The sequence below is a fragment of the Oncorhynchus mykiss genome, chromosome 26 (assembly GCF_013265735.2).
Source record: "Oncorhynchus mykiss isolate Arlee chromosome 26, USDA_OmykA_1.1, whole genome shotgun sequence".
NCBI lineage: Eukaryota > Metazoa > Chordata > Actinopteri > Salmoniformes > Salmonidae > Oncorhynchus > Oncorhynchus mykiss.
In genome coordinates this window covers 23,307,880-23,322,352 of record NC_048590.1, presented here as the reverse complement: position 1 = coordinate 23,322,352, position 14,473 = coordinate 23,307,880, and the positions used below count along the sequence as shown (strand labels likewise).

Genomic DNA, 14,473 nt, shown 5'->3' with positions numbered 1-14,473 from the left:
GGGGCAGTCCATCAGGCAATATCGTAATCTCATTTTAATGGGTATCCCCCTCCCCCCACCACGGGATGGGATGACCCTGAGACCCATCGCACAGCACGGCCTCTCTTAAGGGAGCAGTGTCAAAAAAAAGAACCTCAGTGCTTGCTGCTGCTCTCTCAACACTAGTGACAGCATTCACACAAAGAAAGGAGAAGAGAAAAGAAAACATTCTTCCCACTCCCAATCTGAGGCTTTTTGACTGCTGATCTGTAATCTTCTTCACACACAGAGTTGGAATGTTTTCATAAACATGATTTATTTATCCTGCAGCAGCAAGGGTTTGATTTCATGATAAGGTGGTTACTAAGACACTAAGTAAAATGGTTTCGGAGAACGACCAAACACAGGTAGTTGACACGGCTTTGTCCTGGTCTTACCGTGACTACTGCAGTATAATACAGAACCACTCCACGTTTGCATAGGTTGAACTGAACTAAACCACTGGGGTATAAGGTCAAGTGAATATAGTATGGTGGTCACATCTGGATGGACGAATCGTGTTCTGTGTAATGGACGGATGGTAAATGAGATTATTTGTCAATCTGGTTATCAACAGACTGGTGGGAAGGCTGAGATGTAGACACACACCACAGAGAGCGTGACAGGGGTTCTGATGATTAGATACACCCATCAACAGGAAATCCTTCCAGTGATATAGCTTACCATGCACCAGTAATTCCTACCATGCACCAGTAGTATTGAACAATAACTGATAACAGAAGGAGATTATGTTTCATGCTACATATTTTCATGCTATTCATTTGAATTAGATGCAGAGAGCAAAAAATGAAGTTAGCAATAATTATTCAGATTTCACAGGGTAGTATTACCATTTCTAACAAGGGTGTAATAATGACATGGTGAGAAAGGAAGTGGACTGTGTGAAAGGCAGATGTACTGGAATTAGAAATGCCACAAAGACAGGGACAAAATCGAGTCCACACAGTATTCATCAAACTAAAATATAATGTATCCGACATATTTGACACATTGTGTCTAGATAACAATGCCTTTATTACTTACTACTTTCACCTGGTCTTTCATCTTTTCTGGATCATTCTAGATCATCATTGTTAATGTGTGAATTCTTCCTCTGAGAGGGATGTGCCACCACTAGTTCACCAACAAGACAGAGGCACAGATACAACTGGAATGTTGTATCTGTGCCCCCGCCCCCGCCCAATACAAACATATTAGGGGGAGACACAACCATGTACAGGCATTTTTTCAGCCTGAAAAACTCACAGACAGATTACAACCATGTGCTACTGGCATTCTATCACCCTGCCCAAATAACACAGTGTAGGCACAAATACAACCAAGTAGGCATAACAATCTCCCTGCCTGAAACACATACATGACAGATACAACCATGTATCGGCATCGGCTAACAATCTCCCTGCCCAGAGAACACATATACAACCTTACACCGGCATACAACTATATACCGGCATACAATCTTCCTCCCTGCCCACTACCACAGTCATGGCAACAATGAGCACAAAGAGGGAGGCTGAGCTGACTTCCGCAAACAGCTGCTGCTCATCCTAACTAAGCATGTCACAAAGAGAGACTCCCACTCTCCTTGACAACAAAGCTAACAAGATAATTGTGTAGCCGGAGCAGAAGCACACTGGCTGTGTGGTTCCTCTCTCTGTCTTCCTCTCTGCTGTCATTAGGTAAGAGTGATACGGTAGACTGTAGATACACTATGCTATACTCCTCTCCTCAGCATCACCCCGGTTCCCCACACGGTGAAATCCATACTCACCACATCTGTCTCTTAGGAGGGATGCAATTGTCTCTGTTGATGGCAGTCACCCCCATAGCCATCTGCATCACCGTTATGTATTTCTGGTACTTCATGTTGTCCACCACTACTAGGAATCCACACCACAAACCAGTTTATGGAAAACATGTAATTTCTAGTCGCTGGCATCCGCCTGCACCGCGTCTTCCTTGTTCAGCATCAGAACGCCATTTCCAGCGCTGAAGGACTGACAGGGAAAACACTCCCCACGGAGCTCAACAAAAGGTACCATGCCGCTGCAACCCATGTCTGCAATGACACCCTAATCTCATTAGTGCTCAAGAATAGATGGCTTATCCATTCAATGTTAGTCAGGACCACAACATTGTTTTGTTGTTCGCCCTAGAGGCACTTTTCTTTGGGAAAAAAAACTCTAGCTAGCGAAACGCTGCAGCGGCACCCAAATGTCCGTGTGTGAGGTGGGAGAGAGTGTGCTGTGCGTGTGTTTAACGAGAGAGAGAGCAGGGGAGAGAGGGAGAGGGAGAGGGAGAGTGGGTGCATGTCGAGAGCTGAGAGGGGTTCTTGTCCAATGAATACATCTCGGCATTTCATTTGGGTGCATGAGATAGTTTTTTTGTTTTCTCAGAGCAAACCTATGGTTCATAATTAAACCCTGCAAGAAGGGGCTGTATAAAAACTTGATTAATGGGCTGATACAGGACTGCTTTTATACCTACTGAAAGGAAGGGGGAGGGGGAAGAACAGCAGAGAAGAAAGGTGGGAGGGAACAAGATACATTTTTAATACATCCCTTTTCACATATTCTATTATCAACAAGTTGATCACATCAATTATAACACATTTCATTAAACATAAATCATTAAACATTTCTTCCAACCCTATCTATTATATATATATATATATATATATATATATATATATATATATATATATATATATATATATATATATATATATATTTACAATGTTATCTTACATTTGCAGGTAACAAGGCAGTAAGTGAAACTGAAAAACAGGGTTTGCTTTATCTGTGCCAGCTGCCTACCTACTGGTCCTTGTTGTTTTAATCTCAATCTTTTTAGTCAGCCAAACCCTGCTCCTACTGAGGTCTGAAGGGCAGTCATCATTATTCTATCACTGGCTTCAGAGTTCAACAACAAGGCTAATTGGGAAAGGGCTCTGAGAGGGGAGAACGCAACATTCATTTGAATACAGAAACGGTTTCTAAGTGCTTTACGAACACAATACTATGTATAGCTTTTATTATTATTGTCCTAAACATACAGTTCTATGTTGTTTTTCTGTCCTGCCGCACAACGATGTTAACATCAGGAGGAGTCTCCCTTAACTACAGATCCCTGACTGTCTGGTCCCAGATTACAGATGATTAGGAGTCTAAAAGTGGATTGAGTTAGATTAGCCAGCCTACTGCACACAGATTATTGTATACCATTTCTGTTTCTCATCACACAGAAAAACAAACCATCTCCACAATGAGACAGTTCTTCTCTTTTTCCCTACAGATATATTCACCTCTATTATTCTCTTTTGATACATCCCTGCTCAAGAGTCTTACATAAAAATCTCATAAGAATCAGAGGTCAAACCAAGCAGTCAGCGGTCAAAGGATCCCTGTATCTCTGGAAGGACCGCTATTTTGACATTGATTCAATGTCCAATTCTAAGCAACAGTTAACATGTGTAAATCTTCCGAGACAACAAGAGGTGGAAAACACTATACAGAACACTAGACTTAAAAGGCCTGTCCCTTTCCGGTCCGACGTGTGTAAGATACTGTTTCTCTCTCTGCAGCTCTGTGATCTCTGAGTTCATGATCCTAGCACTGGGACTGTTTCAGAGCCCCTCGGCCTCCTGGGAAGGACCATTAACCTTTAAAGGTTAAACAAGTCTCTGCGTCATTCATTTGAGCACAGCCACTGAACTGTATACACCAAAACATGACAACAACAGGACCGAATTGTATATACTGCAGTTATGGATATATAATATTCAAACGGCTTGTGAAACTGACGTCAGTGTGGTGCTAACAGTATATCGTCCTCCACTGTCCCTGTCGCCATACTGGACTCAAACAGTGATCCTCTTCTTTTCAAAACATACGCGACCACACTAATTGACAACATACACGTATTTTGCCACATACTATGCTAACATGCCATGTTGACAAAAGAAGAATAAAACATGCAGTCGCTTATCTAATAATAAATTCAGGGCCAGTGAAAGGCTGCCATTTTGTGTCCGCTGTATGTCTATGGGCTGTATTCTGGGAGTAAACAAAGTGCCTGTCCAATCACATTGAGGGATGGGGCAGGATGGCCTGTGTTTTAAATGGATGGTAAAGGTCTGTGTTTTAAATTGAACATTTGGCCAGGGCACTAGACGTAACAGTTAGTAATCTTTCATTAAGCGCTAAGGGATTCTTAATGACTAAGCTGAGCCAAAATCTCCTCTACCTCCTCATAAAGCATGTCATTGCAGAGGAACATCACTGGCTGGGAGGGGGAGAAGGGGTCTGATATCAGATGCCAATATGGATAGGCTATTGTGCAGAAAATATTCCTTCAATGGGATAAATGTAACATGGACTACATTAGGCCTACATACAAACGGGCAAACATCAAATAAAATACAATTATATTTGGCACATACAACAGGTGTGGGTAGACCTTACAGTGAAAAGCTTACTCACAAGCCATTAACCAAAAATGCAGTTTTAAGAAAAATAAGTGTTAGAAAGTATTTACTAAAATAAACTGAATAAATAAATAAATAACTAAATAAATATAAAAATAACAAATAATTAAAAAGCAACAATAAAATAAGTAGTGAGGCTATATACAGGGGTTACCGGTACAGAGTCAATGTACGGGGGCACAGGTTAGTCGAGGTAATTGAGGTAATATGTTCATGTAGGTAGAGTTAAAGTGACTATGCATAGATAATAAACAGAGAGTAGCAGCAGTAGAAAAAAGGGGGGGGGGGAGGGGGCAATGCAAGTAGTCCAGGTAACCATTTGATTAGCTGTTCAGCAGTCTTAAGGCTTCGGAGTAGAAGCTGTTAAGGAGCCTTTAGGACCTATCCTTGACGCTCCGGTACCGCTTGCCATGCAGTAGCCGAGAGAACAGTCTATGGCTAGGAAGGCTGGAGTTTTTGGCTATTTTTAGGGCTGGGCCGTACTGTGCCGTACGCACCACCCTCTGTAGCGCCTTGCGGTCGGAGGTCGAGCAGTTGACATACCAGGCGGTGATACAACCAGATGCTCTCGATGGTGCAGCTGTATAACTTTTTGAGGATCTGAGGACCCATGCCAAATCTTTTCAGTCTCTTGAGGGGGAATAGGAGTTGTCGTGCACTCTTCACGACTGTCTTGGTGTGTTTGGATCAAGGAACTTGAAGCTCTCAACCTGCTCTACTACAGCCCCGTCGATGAGAATGAGGGCGTGCTTGGCCCTCCTTTTCCTGTAGTCAACGTGTCACGCCATGATCTGTTTCACCTGTCCTTGTGCTTGTCTCCACCCCCCTCCAGATGTTGCTCATCTTTCCCTGGGTATTTATACCTGTGTTTTCTGTCTGTCTGTGCCAGTTTGTTTTGTTTGTTGAAACCTACCAGCGTTTACCCTTGCTCCTGTCTTTGCTATTTTCCCTGTTTTCTTTCTAGTTTCCCGGTGTTGATCTTTACTGCCTGCCCTGACCCTGAGAATGCCTGCCGTCCTGTACCTTTACCTCTACTCTGGATCACCGACCTCTGCCAGAACTGACCCTGAGCCTGCCTGCCGTCCTGTACCTTTGCCTCTACTCTGGATCACCGACCTCTGCCTGACCTGACCCTGAGCCCGCCTGCTGTTCTGGTGCCTTACACCCTCTCTGGATCATTGACCCTTGCCTGCCTTGACCTGTCGTTTGCCTGCCCATTTAAAGAATAAACTTTATTTTCTCCAACACTGTCTGCACCTGGGTCATACCTTACAACGTGATACAATGATCATCTCCTTTGTCTTGATCACGTTAAGGGGGAGGTTGTTATCCTGGCACCACACTGCCAGGTCCCTGACCTCCTCCCCAATAGGCTGTCTCATCGTTGTCGGTGATCAGGCCTACCACTGTTGTGTCCTCGGCAAACTTAATGATGGTGTTGGAGTCGTGCTTGGCCATTTTATTTAATTTAATTAGGGAAATCAGTTAAGAACAAATTCTTATTTAGAATGATGGCCTAGTAACAGTGGGTTAACTGCCTTGTTCAGGGGCAGATCGACAGATTTTTACCTTGTCAGCTCGCTAAAAACCCTTCGGTTACTGGCCCAACACTCTAACCACTAGGCTACCTGCCGCCCCCTGCCATGCAGTCATGGATGAACAGGGAGTACAGGAGGGGACAGAACACTCACCCCTGAGGGGGGTGAGGATCAGTGTGGCAGATGTGTTGTTACCTACCCTTACCACCTGGGGGCGGCCCGTCAGGAATTCCAGGATCCAGTTGCAGAGGGAGGTGTTTAGACCCAAGGTCCTTAGCTTAATGATGAGCTTTGAGAGAACTATGGTGTTGAATGCTGAGCTGTAGTCAATGAATACCATTCTCATGTAGGTGTTCCTTTTGTCCAGGTGGGAAAGGGCAGTTTGGAGAGCAATAGATATTGCATCATCTGTGGATCTGTTGGGGTTGTATGCAAATTGGAATGGGTCTAGGGTTTCTGAGATAATGGTGTTGATGTGAGCCATGATGTGTAGTCATGGCTACAGACGTGAATGCTACTGGTCAGTTGTCATTTAGGTAGGTTACCTTGGTGTTCTTGGGCACAGGGTCTATGGTGGTCAGCTTGAAACATGTTGGTATTACAGACTTGGTCAGGGACAGGTTGAAAATGTCAGTGAAGACACTTGCCAGTTGGTAAGCGCAGGCTCGGAGCACACATCCTGGTAATTCTTCTGGCCCTGCGACTTTGTGAATGTTGACCTGTTTAAAGGTCTTACTAAAATCGGCTATAGAAAGCGTGATCATCACAGTCATCCAGAACAGCTGGTGCTCTAAAGCATGCTTCAGTGTTGCTTGCCTCGAAGAGAGCATAGAAGCAATTTAGCTTGTCTGGTAGGCTTGTGTCACTGGGCAGCTTGTGACTGTGCTTCCCTTTGTAGTTCGTAATAGTTTGTAAGCCCTGCCACATCCGACGAGCGTCAGAGCCAGTGTAGTACAATTCAATCTTAGTCCTTTATTGACGCTTTGCCTGTTTGATGGTTTGTCTGAGGACATAGCGGGATTTCTTATAAGCGTCCGGGTTAGAGTCCCGCACCTTGAAGCGGCAGCTCTAAATCAAATCAAACTTTACTCATCACATGCACCGAATACACACATAGGTGTTCCCGTTTGCCCAGGTGGTAAAGGGCCTCAAAGCGAACATAAAAGGCATTTAGCTCATCTGGTAGGCTCGCATCACTGGGCAGCTTGTGTCTGAGCCATTTCTTGTTTGCTTATGTCCTTATAGAAATGGTTGAGTGCGGTCTTAGTGCCAGCATCGGTTTGTGGTGGTAAATAAACGGCTACGAATAATATAGATGAGAACTCTCTTGGTAGATAGTGTGGTCTACAGCTTATCAAAATATACTCTACCTCAGGCGAGCAATACCTCAAGACTTCTTTAATATTAGACATCGCGCACCAGCTGTTGTTGACAAAAATAAGCACCCCCACCCCTCGTCTTACCAGACATAGCTTCTCTGTTCTGCCAATGCATTGAAAATCCCTCCAACTCTATATTATCCATGTCGTCGTTCAGCCACGACTCTGTGAAACATTAGATATTACAGTTCTTAATATCCCGTTGGTAGGATAATCGTAGGTCATCAATTTTATTTTCCAATGATTGCATGTTAGTAAGTAGAATTTATGGCAGTGGGAGTTTACTCGCTCGTCTATGGATTCTCAAAAGGCAGCCCGACCTGCATCCTCTTTTCCTCCGCCTTTTCTTCACCCAAATGACTGGGATCTGGCCCTGTTCCCGGGGGAGCAGTATATCTTTCTCGTCGGACTCGTTAAAGGAAAAAGCTTCTTCCAGTTCGTGGTGAGCAATCCCAGTTCTGATATCAATAAGTTATTTTTGGTCATAAGAGACGGTAGCAGCCACACTATGTACAAAATAAGTAAAAAAATAAGTTACAAACAACGCAAAAAAATGAACAAAATAGCACAATTGGTTACGGGCATGTAAAACTTCAGCCATCCTCTTTGGCGCCATCTCTACCCTTTAGCTCAGTGCAGATGTTGCCTGTAATCCAATACTTCTGGTTGGAGTATGTACGTACGGTCACTATGGGGACAACGTCATCGATGCACTTATTGATGAAGCCAGTGGCTGATGTGGTGTATGGAACATATTCCAGTCTTTGCTAGCAAAACAATCCTGTAGTTTAGCATCTGCGTCATCTGACCACTTCCTGCTTTAGTTTTTGCTTGTAAGCGAGTTATAGAGTTATGGCCAGATTTGCCAAATGGAGGGTGAGGGAGAGCTTTGTACGCGTCTGTGTGTGGAGTAAAGGTGGTCTACAGTTTTTATCCTCTGGTTGCACATGTAACATGCTGGTAGAAATGGCGTAAAACGGATTCAAGTTTCACTGCATAAAAGTCCCCGACCACTAGGAGCAGCACCCATCTAATGTGTTGATTATCCCTCGCCATAAATGACACTATCCACTGGCCCCAGACCACGATTAATCACATGACCCACTGCAGCAAGATTACATCTGTAGCCTTGAGCTAAAGTCCCTCACACTCTACCAGTCTCTCTCGCACTCAAACACATAATAGAGAAACACTTACACTGCAAACATAACACACACATACAAATGTAGACATGGACACAAAAAGTAGACATGGACACACACGCAGAGTAGCCGTTATCACAATAACTATGTGTGGCACATTCTACAGTCAGGGAGCGCAGGGCAGTCAGACAGTGTAAACCTCCAGCTGCTTGGTGTCACTGCAGACATGGAGCATCACTGTAACTCAACTCTCCACTGCAGTGCTGCTTTCATTCCACACACACACACACACGTTCCCCTGCAACGCTTTGCCTCGGCAGCCTACATGGCCCTCCATCTCCTCTCCTTCCAGAGATGGGGCTACTGACACACACTTTACCATTTGCATACCGTACATGTAATTTGTCTCACATGCCAGAGTGTAATGAAGTGAACATGAGGCACTGGCAGCAATGGAAGTTGCATACAGAGGTGATGTGGAGCATATTCATTTTAACATTACATGGGGCTGTCGGGTAATGTCATATGTATGCAAATGGAACAGAACAGTGTTTGCGAAGTGCCCACTACTTCCGCCTGTCCTCCTCAGCCTCTTCCCTCCTCTGCTCGCTGCTGTTTTGCTGTGTTTGTGGTCTGACTGTGTCTTGGTTTTTTGCAGGCGGAAAGGCAGTGAGAGGACTGTGTGAGTGTGTGTGTGTGTGTGTGGGGGGGGGGGGGGGGGGGGCAGAGGAGGCTGGTGGGAGGCTCATTGTAACGGCTGGTATGCAATGAATGGAATGGTATCCACACGTTTGACTCCATTCCAATATTCCATTCCAGCCATTACAATGAGCCCATCCTCCTATAGCTCCTCCCACCAGCCTCCACTGGTGGGTGCGGCTGGTCCCGGAGGAGGCCTGGTGGAGAGAGGGGCCAGAAGGACGGTGAGGCAGGCATAGCTAGGAGGAGGGACTACGGCTTAGCTGAGAGATGAGGCACTGGCCCGGCTGTGATTTATGGCTCCAGCTTCAGGGGAGAAAGAGGAAGTTGAGAGGAAAAAGGCCTCTCCGTGTGAGGAGGGATGCCAGGTGGAGTGGGCAGCCAGGCAGGCAGGCATGAGGCTGTGTCGCAGTGCTCCGGGTGTAGACTGCAGGCAGGAGACAGCAGGAGGTTGGGGAAACTGGCATGCTCGGAGCTCACATTGTGGATCCAGTCAGCAGGGCAGTGAAGCAGGACTCGACATCAGCCCTCTCCTCCTCCGTCATCTCTCTTTTAAGAAGCTGTCTGGTTCAGACTTTCCCCACTAAGTGCATCACAGCACAAATATGCTGAGGCTGTTACGGTACGTGAATGAGGACCCAAAAGCGAATCAACTTAAACAGAGCTTCTTTAATTACCAAACATAGGTAGGCTCAGATGGACCGGCAGATTCCGACAGGACAAGGTTACAGCAAACATGACGACAGTCTGGTTCAGGCATGAATGACACAAACAAACAAGAATCCGACAAGGACAGGAGCAGAAACAGAGAGAGATATTGGGACCTAATCAGAGGGAAAAAGGGAACAGGTGGGGAACGGGGTGAATGGGTAGTTAGAGGAGACAAGGGACAGCTGGGGGAAAGCGGGGGAGAAAAGGTAACCTAACACGACCAGCAGAGGGAGACAGGGTGAAGGGAAAGGACAGAGACAAGACAACATGACAGTACATGACAGAGGCAATGATGAACAGGGTTCACACGCTGGAGCATTCACTCTCCTGTCAGAAAGAGACACTTAACAGTTAATGATGACTACACTGCCATACCAGTAGTCTATCTATACTGCAGCATTACAACATAAAAATATTGCCAGCCACAGGTCAATCACTGGTTTCTTATAGCAAGTAAAACCCCTATTTTAGAACCCATGTGCCAAAGGCAGGCTGTTACCAACTGCCTAAGATGTAACCGTATCCCTTGTCAAAGACCAATAGGTGAGGAAACGTGAAGCAAAATCACAAAGGGGAGAAGAATCATGCAATAACCCACTGGGTGAGACTGTAAAAATCCCATAAAAGCTATGACTGCTAGCTTCTCAATAGAAGTCTGCGTAGATCCCAAGAGCACCATGAAAGGTCTCAGCAGATCAGGTGGGAACACACTGCAGAGAAAGTAATTGCTTAAACAGGTTATGGGAAAAGGTATCTGAGCTTCAGTGAAAACACTCTGAAATACAGTACCTTTCAAAAAGAATCAGTATGCCATGAGTGACTTATGTCAGTTCACATTCTCAACCAATGAGAGGGAGCTGTTGATCTGACTATGTTTCCATGGAGATCCGACAGGAAGCTGTGAGGATGCTGGCTCAATGCTTCACACATAAAAAAGGCTTAAAATGAATGGGAAATATGCTAAAATCAGTCTTTAAAGCAACAGGACAGAAACAATATTCATATAGGCCTAATATATGTAAAACCCTCCCACAGCTGTGATGTTTACAGTGTGTCGTGTCCATGTGACCCATCACTCCGTATCAGTCAGCCCCTGTCAGTCAGTGAAGGGTGAGGACAGATAACAAGAATGTGAAAGTGGTTCTCTGCAGGCAGAGAGGATGGCGAGGGTTACAGTGGAGGGAGGCACATCGAGTCTTCTTCTTGAGAGCAAGTGAGTGGCATCCCTGAGTAGGCCCAGTAGAGCTGGGGGATAAATGTCGCAGCAGGAGCTCTCAACTGTCAAACATGAAGGAGAGGGAGAGTCGTAGTAATCACTGCAGACCAGAGGCTGACCCAGCTACAATCACCGCTACTGTCACTCAACCTGACGCCAGACGAATGGATAGCCAGCCGGGTCTGTTATTGACCACCGTTTCTGATGCAACACCAGTCAGTCACGCAAATACGCTACACATCCTTTAGCTAGGTCTAGCACTCACAGTCAGTCATGTGCTGTTTATGGCACAATGTTCTAATAAGTCTGAAGCCTTCAGGTTAAATGATCAGATGGCTTCCCTCTGGATGGCTGAACAGTGTGTGGGTGTGTGTGTGATCTTGTTCTTCTATCCTCAGGGTTAGATTAAGGGATAGAATTAGTTTAGAATTAGGGTTAGGGGTTAGGTTCAGGGTTAGGTGTTTTAAAAATGTATTTAACCTTTATTTAACCAGGTAGGCAAGTTGAGAACAAGTTCTCATTTACAATTGCGACCTGGCCAAGATTAAGCAAAGCAGTTTGACACATACAACAACACAGAGTTACACATGGTGTAAAACAAACATACAGTCAATAATACAGTAGAAAAATAAGTCTATATTCAATGTGAGCAAATGAGGTGAGATAAGCGAGGTAAAGGCAAAAAAAAGGCCATGGTGGCAAAGTAAATACAATATAGCAAGTAAAACACTGGAATGGTAGATTTGCAGTGGTAGAATGTGCAAAGTAGAAATATAAATAATGGGGTGCAAAGGAGCTAAATAAATACAATAGGGAAAGAGGTAGTTGTTTGGGCTAAATTATAGGTGGGCTATGTACAGGTTGTTAACACAGTGTCCAAAGAAGGGCCAGAAGTGTACAGAATGGTGTCGTCTGCGTAGAGGTGGATCAGAGACTCACCAGCAGCAAGAGCGACATCATTGACGTATACAGAGAAGAGAGACGGTCCAAGAATTGAACCCCGTGGCACCCGCATAGAGACTGCCAGAGGTCCGGACAGCAGACCCTCCGATTTGACACACTGAACTCTATCAGAGAAGTAGTTGGTGAACCAGGCGAGGCAATCATTTGAGAAACCAAGGCTGTCGAGTCTACCGATGAGGATGTGGTGATTGACAGAGTCGAAAGCCTTGGCCAGATTAATGAATACGGCTGCACAGTAATGTTTCTTATCGATGGCGGTTAAGATATCGTTTAGGACCTTGCGCGTGGCTGAGGTGCACCCATGACCAGCTCTGAAACCAGATTGCATAGCGGAGAAGGTGCTGTGGGATTCAAAATGGTCGGTAATCTGTTTGTTGACTTGACTTTCGAAGACCTTAGAAAGTCAAGGTAGGATATAGGTCTGTAGCAGTTTGGGTCAAGAGTGTGTCCCCCTTTGAAGAGGGGGATGACCGCAGCTGCTTTCCAATCTTTGGGAATCTCAGACGACACGAAAGAGAGGTTGAACAGGCTAGTAATAGGGGTTGCGACAATTTTGGCAGATCATTTTAGAAAGAAAGGGTCCAGATTGTCTTGCCCGGCTGATTTGTAGGGGTCCAGATTTTGCAGCTCTTTCAGAACATCAGCTGACTGGATTTGGGAGAAGGAGAAATGGGGAAGGCTTGGGCGAGTTGTTGTGGGGGGTACAGTGCTGTTGACTGGAGTTTGGGTAGGCAGGTGGAAAGCATGGCCAGCCGTAGAAAAATGCTTATTGAAATTCTCAATTATAGTGGATTTATCGGTGGTGACAGTGTTTCCTATCGTCAGTGCAGTGGGCAGCTGGGAGGAGGTGTTCTTATTCTCCATGGACTTTACAGTGTTCCAGAACTTTTTTGAGTTTGCGTTGCAGGATGCAAATTTCTGCTTGAAAAAGCTAACTGCCTGTGTATATTGGTTTCTAACTTCCCTGAATTGTTGCATATCACGGGGGCTGTTTGATGCTAATGCAGAACGCCATTGTGTTGGTTAAGGGCAGTCAGGTCTGGAGAGAACCAAGGGCTATATCTGTTCCTGGTTCTAAATTTCTTGAATGCAGCATGCTTATTAGGTCCCTACGAGGACAGAAACACTAGTGTGTGTGTGTGTGTGTGTGTGTGTGTGTGTGTGTGTGTGTGTGTGTGCGTGCATGTGTAATCACAGAGACAGTCCATTGCCTGGACTTCATGCAATGGTTGTAATTCTTACATAACAGCACAAATACTTCAATGAGTGCATTTAAACTCGGCTCCCTCCCACACACACACACAGCTGCCTTCACTCCCTGCTGAGCACTAAGGCACCGCCGTGCTCACCTCTAGCAATAGGCTTATGAGAGGTGGGCCCTTGCATGCAATAACTCCTAAGCACACAAACATTGACAGATTTGATATGAGCACAGCTAAAGAGAGAGAAGTCACAATACATTTTCCCACGTTGACATTGTTTTTACGGTCTGTGAGGACCAGCCAGGTCTCATTACCTAAATAAATACATTTACGCTAATATATTCACACCCACATGATCATGCTGAGTAAGAGGGAAAGACGGAATATCCTTGATATCCCTTTGCTTTTTCCCTCTGTTTACCTCTCCAGGCTGTGAGCTGAACTTGCGCCAGGCCAGGCAGGACCTGTCAGAGACAGAGGGCTGGGAGCAGGGAGGCAGGGGGTGTGTTTCTGCTGCATTGGGCAGATCTGATCTGCAGGGCCAGAGTCAAGGTCAAACCCACTGCTCCCAGCCAGAGGCAGAGGAAACCTGAACCAGCACTGCAACGGAAGAGAGTATGTGTCTGAGCGAGAGGGAGAGGGAGAGGGAGGGAGGGAGAGAGAGAGAGAGAGAGAGAGAGAGAGAGAGAGAGAGAGAGAGAGAGAGAGAGAGAGAGAGAGAGAGAGAGAGAGAGAGAGAGAGAGAGAGAGAGAGAGAGAGAGAGAGAGAGAGAGAGAGAGAGAGAGAGAGAGAGAGAGAGAGAAAGCAGGGTGTTGGAGCTGTCTCTCCTCCTCAACCATGGGTGTCTGTAAGGAACAGAAGCCAGGGAAACAGGAGACAGTCTGGATGGGCTTGGCTGGGGCTCCTGGATGCTGATACTTTCTGCATCATTAACACTGTCCCGGCATGGAGAAGAGCACACTGAACAGTATCCACACAGCAAAGGAAGGACTCAGCAATGACAAACCTACAACCCTGAGCCTTCCAGTTACCATGGTAGTGAAATTGAATAAGCAACTTTTTAAATTAAAAGCTTTCTAGACTCTCTCACCATCCAT

At 45.5% G+C, this 14,473-nt stretch overlaps 1 protein-coding gene across 10 annotated transcripts in view; it reads right to left on the bottom strand.

Moving 5' to 3' along the window:
* The window catches only part of LOC110506437 (tight junction protein ZO-1), a 153,132-nt gene extending 150,860 nt beyond the window's left edge, over positions 1-2,272 (bottom strand). For 9 of the 10 annotated variants that reach the window (XM_036963727.1, XM_036963732.1, XM_036963733.1 and 6 more), the window contains exon 1: positions 1,811-2,272. In XM_036963727.1, the coding sequence (XP_036819622.1) occupies positions 1,811-1,905 (95 nt within the window). In that variant the 5' untranslated portion in view covers positions 1,906-2,272. The remainder of the gene's footprint in view (positions 1-1,810) is intronic. The other variant, XM_036963728.1, reaches the window with a different exon arrangement.
* Positions 2,273-14,473: the final 12,201 nt, after the last annotated feature.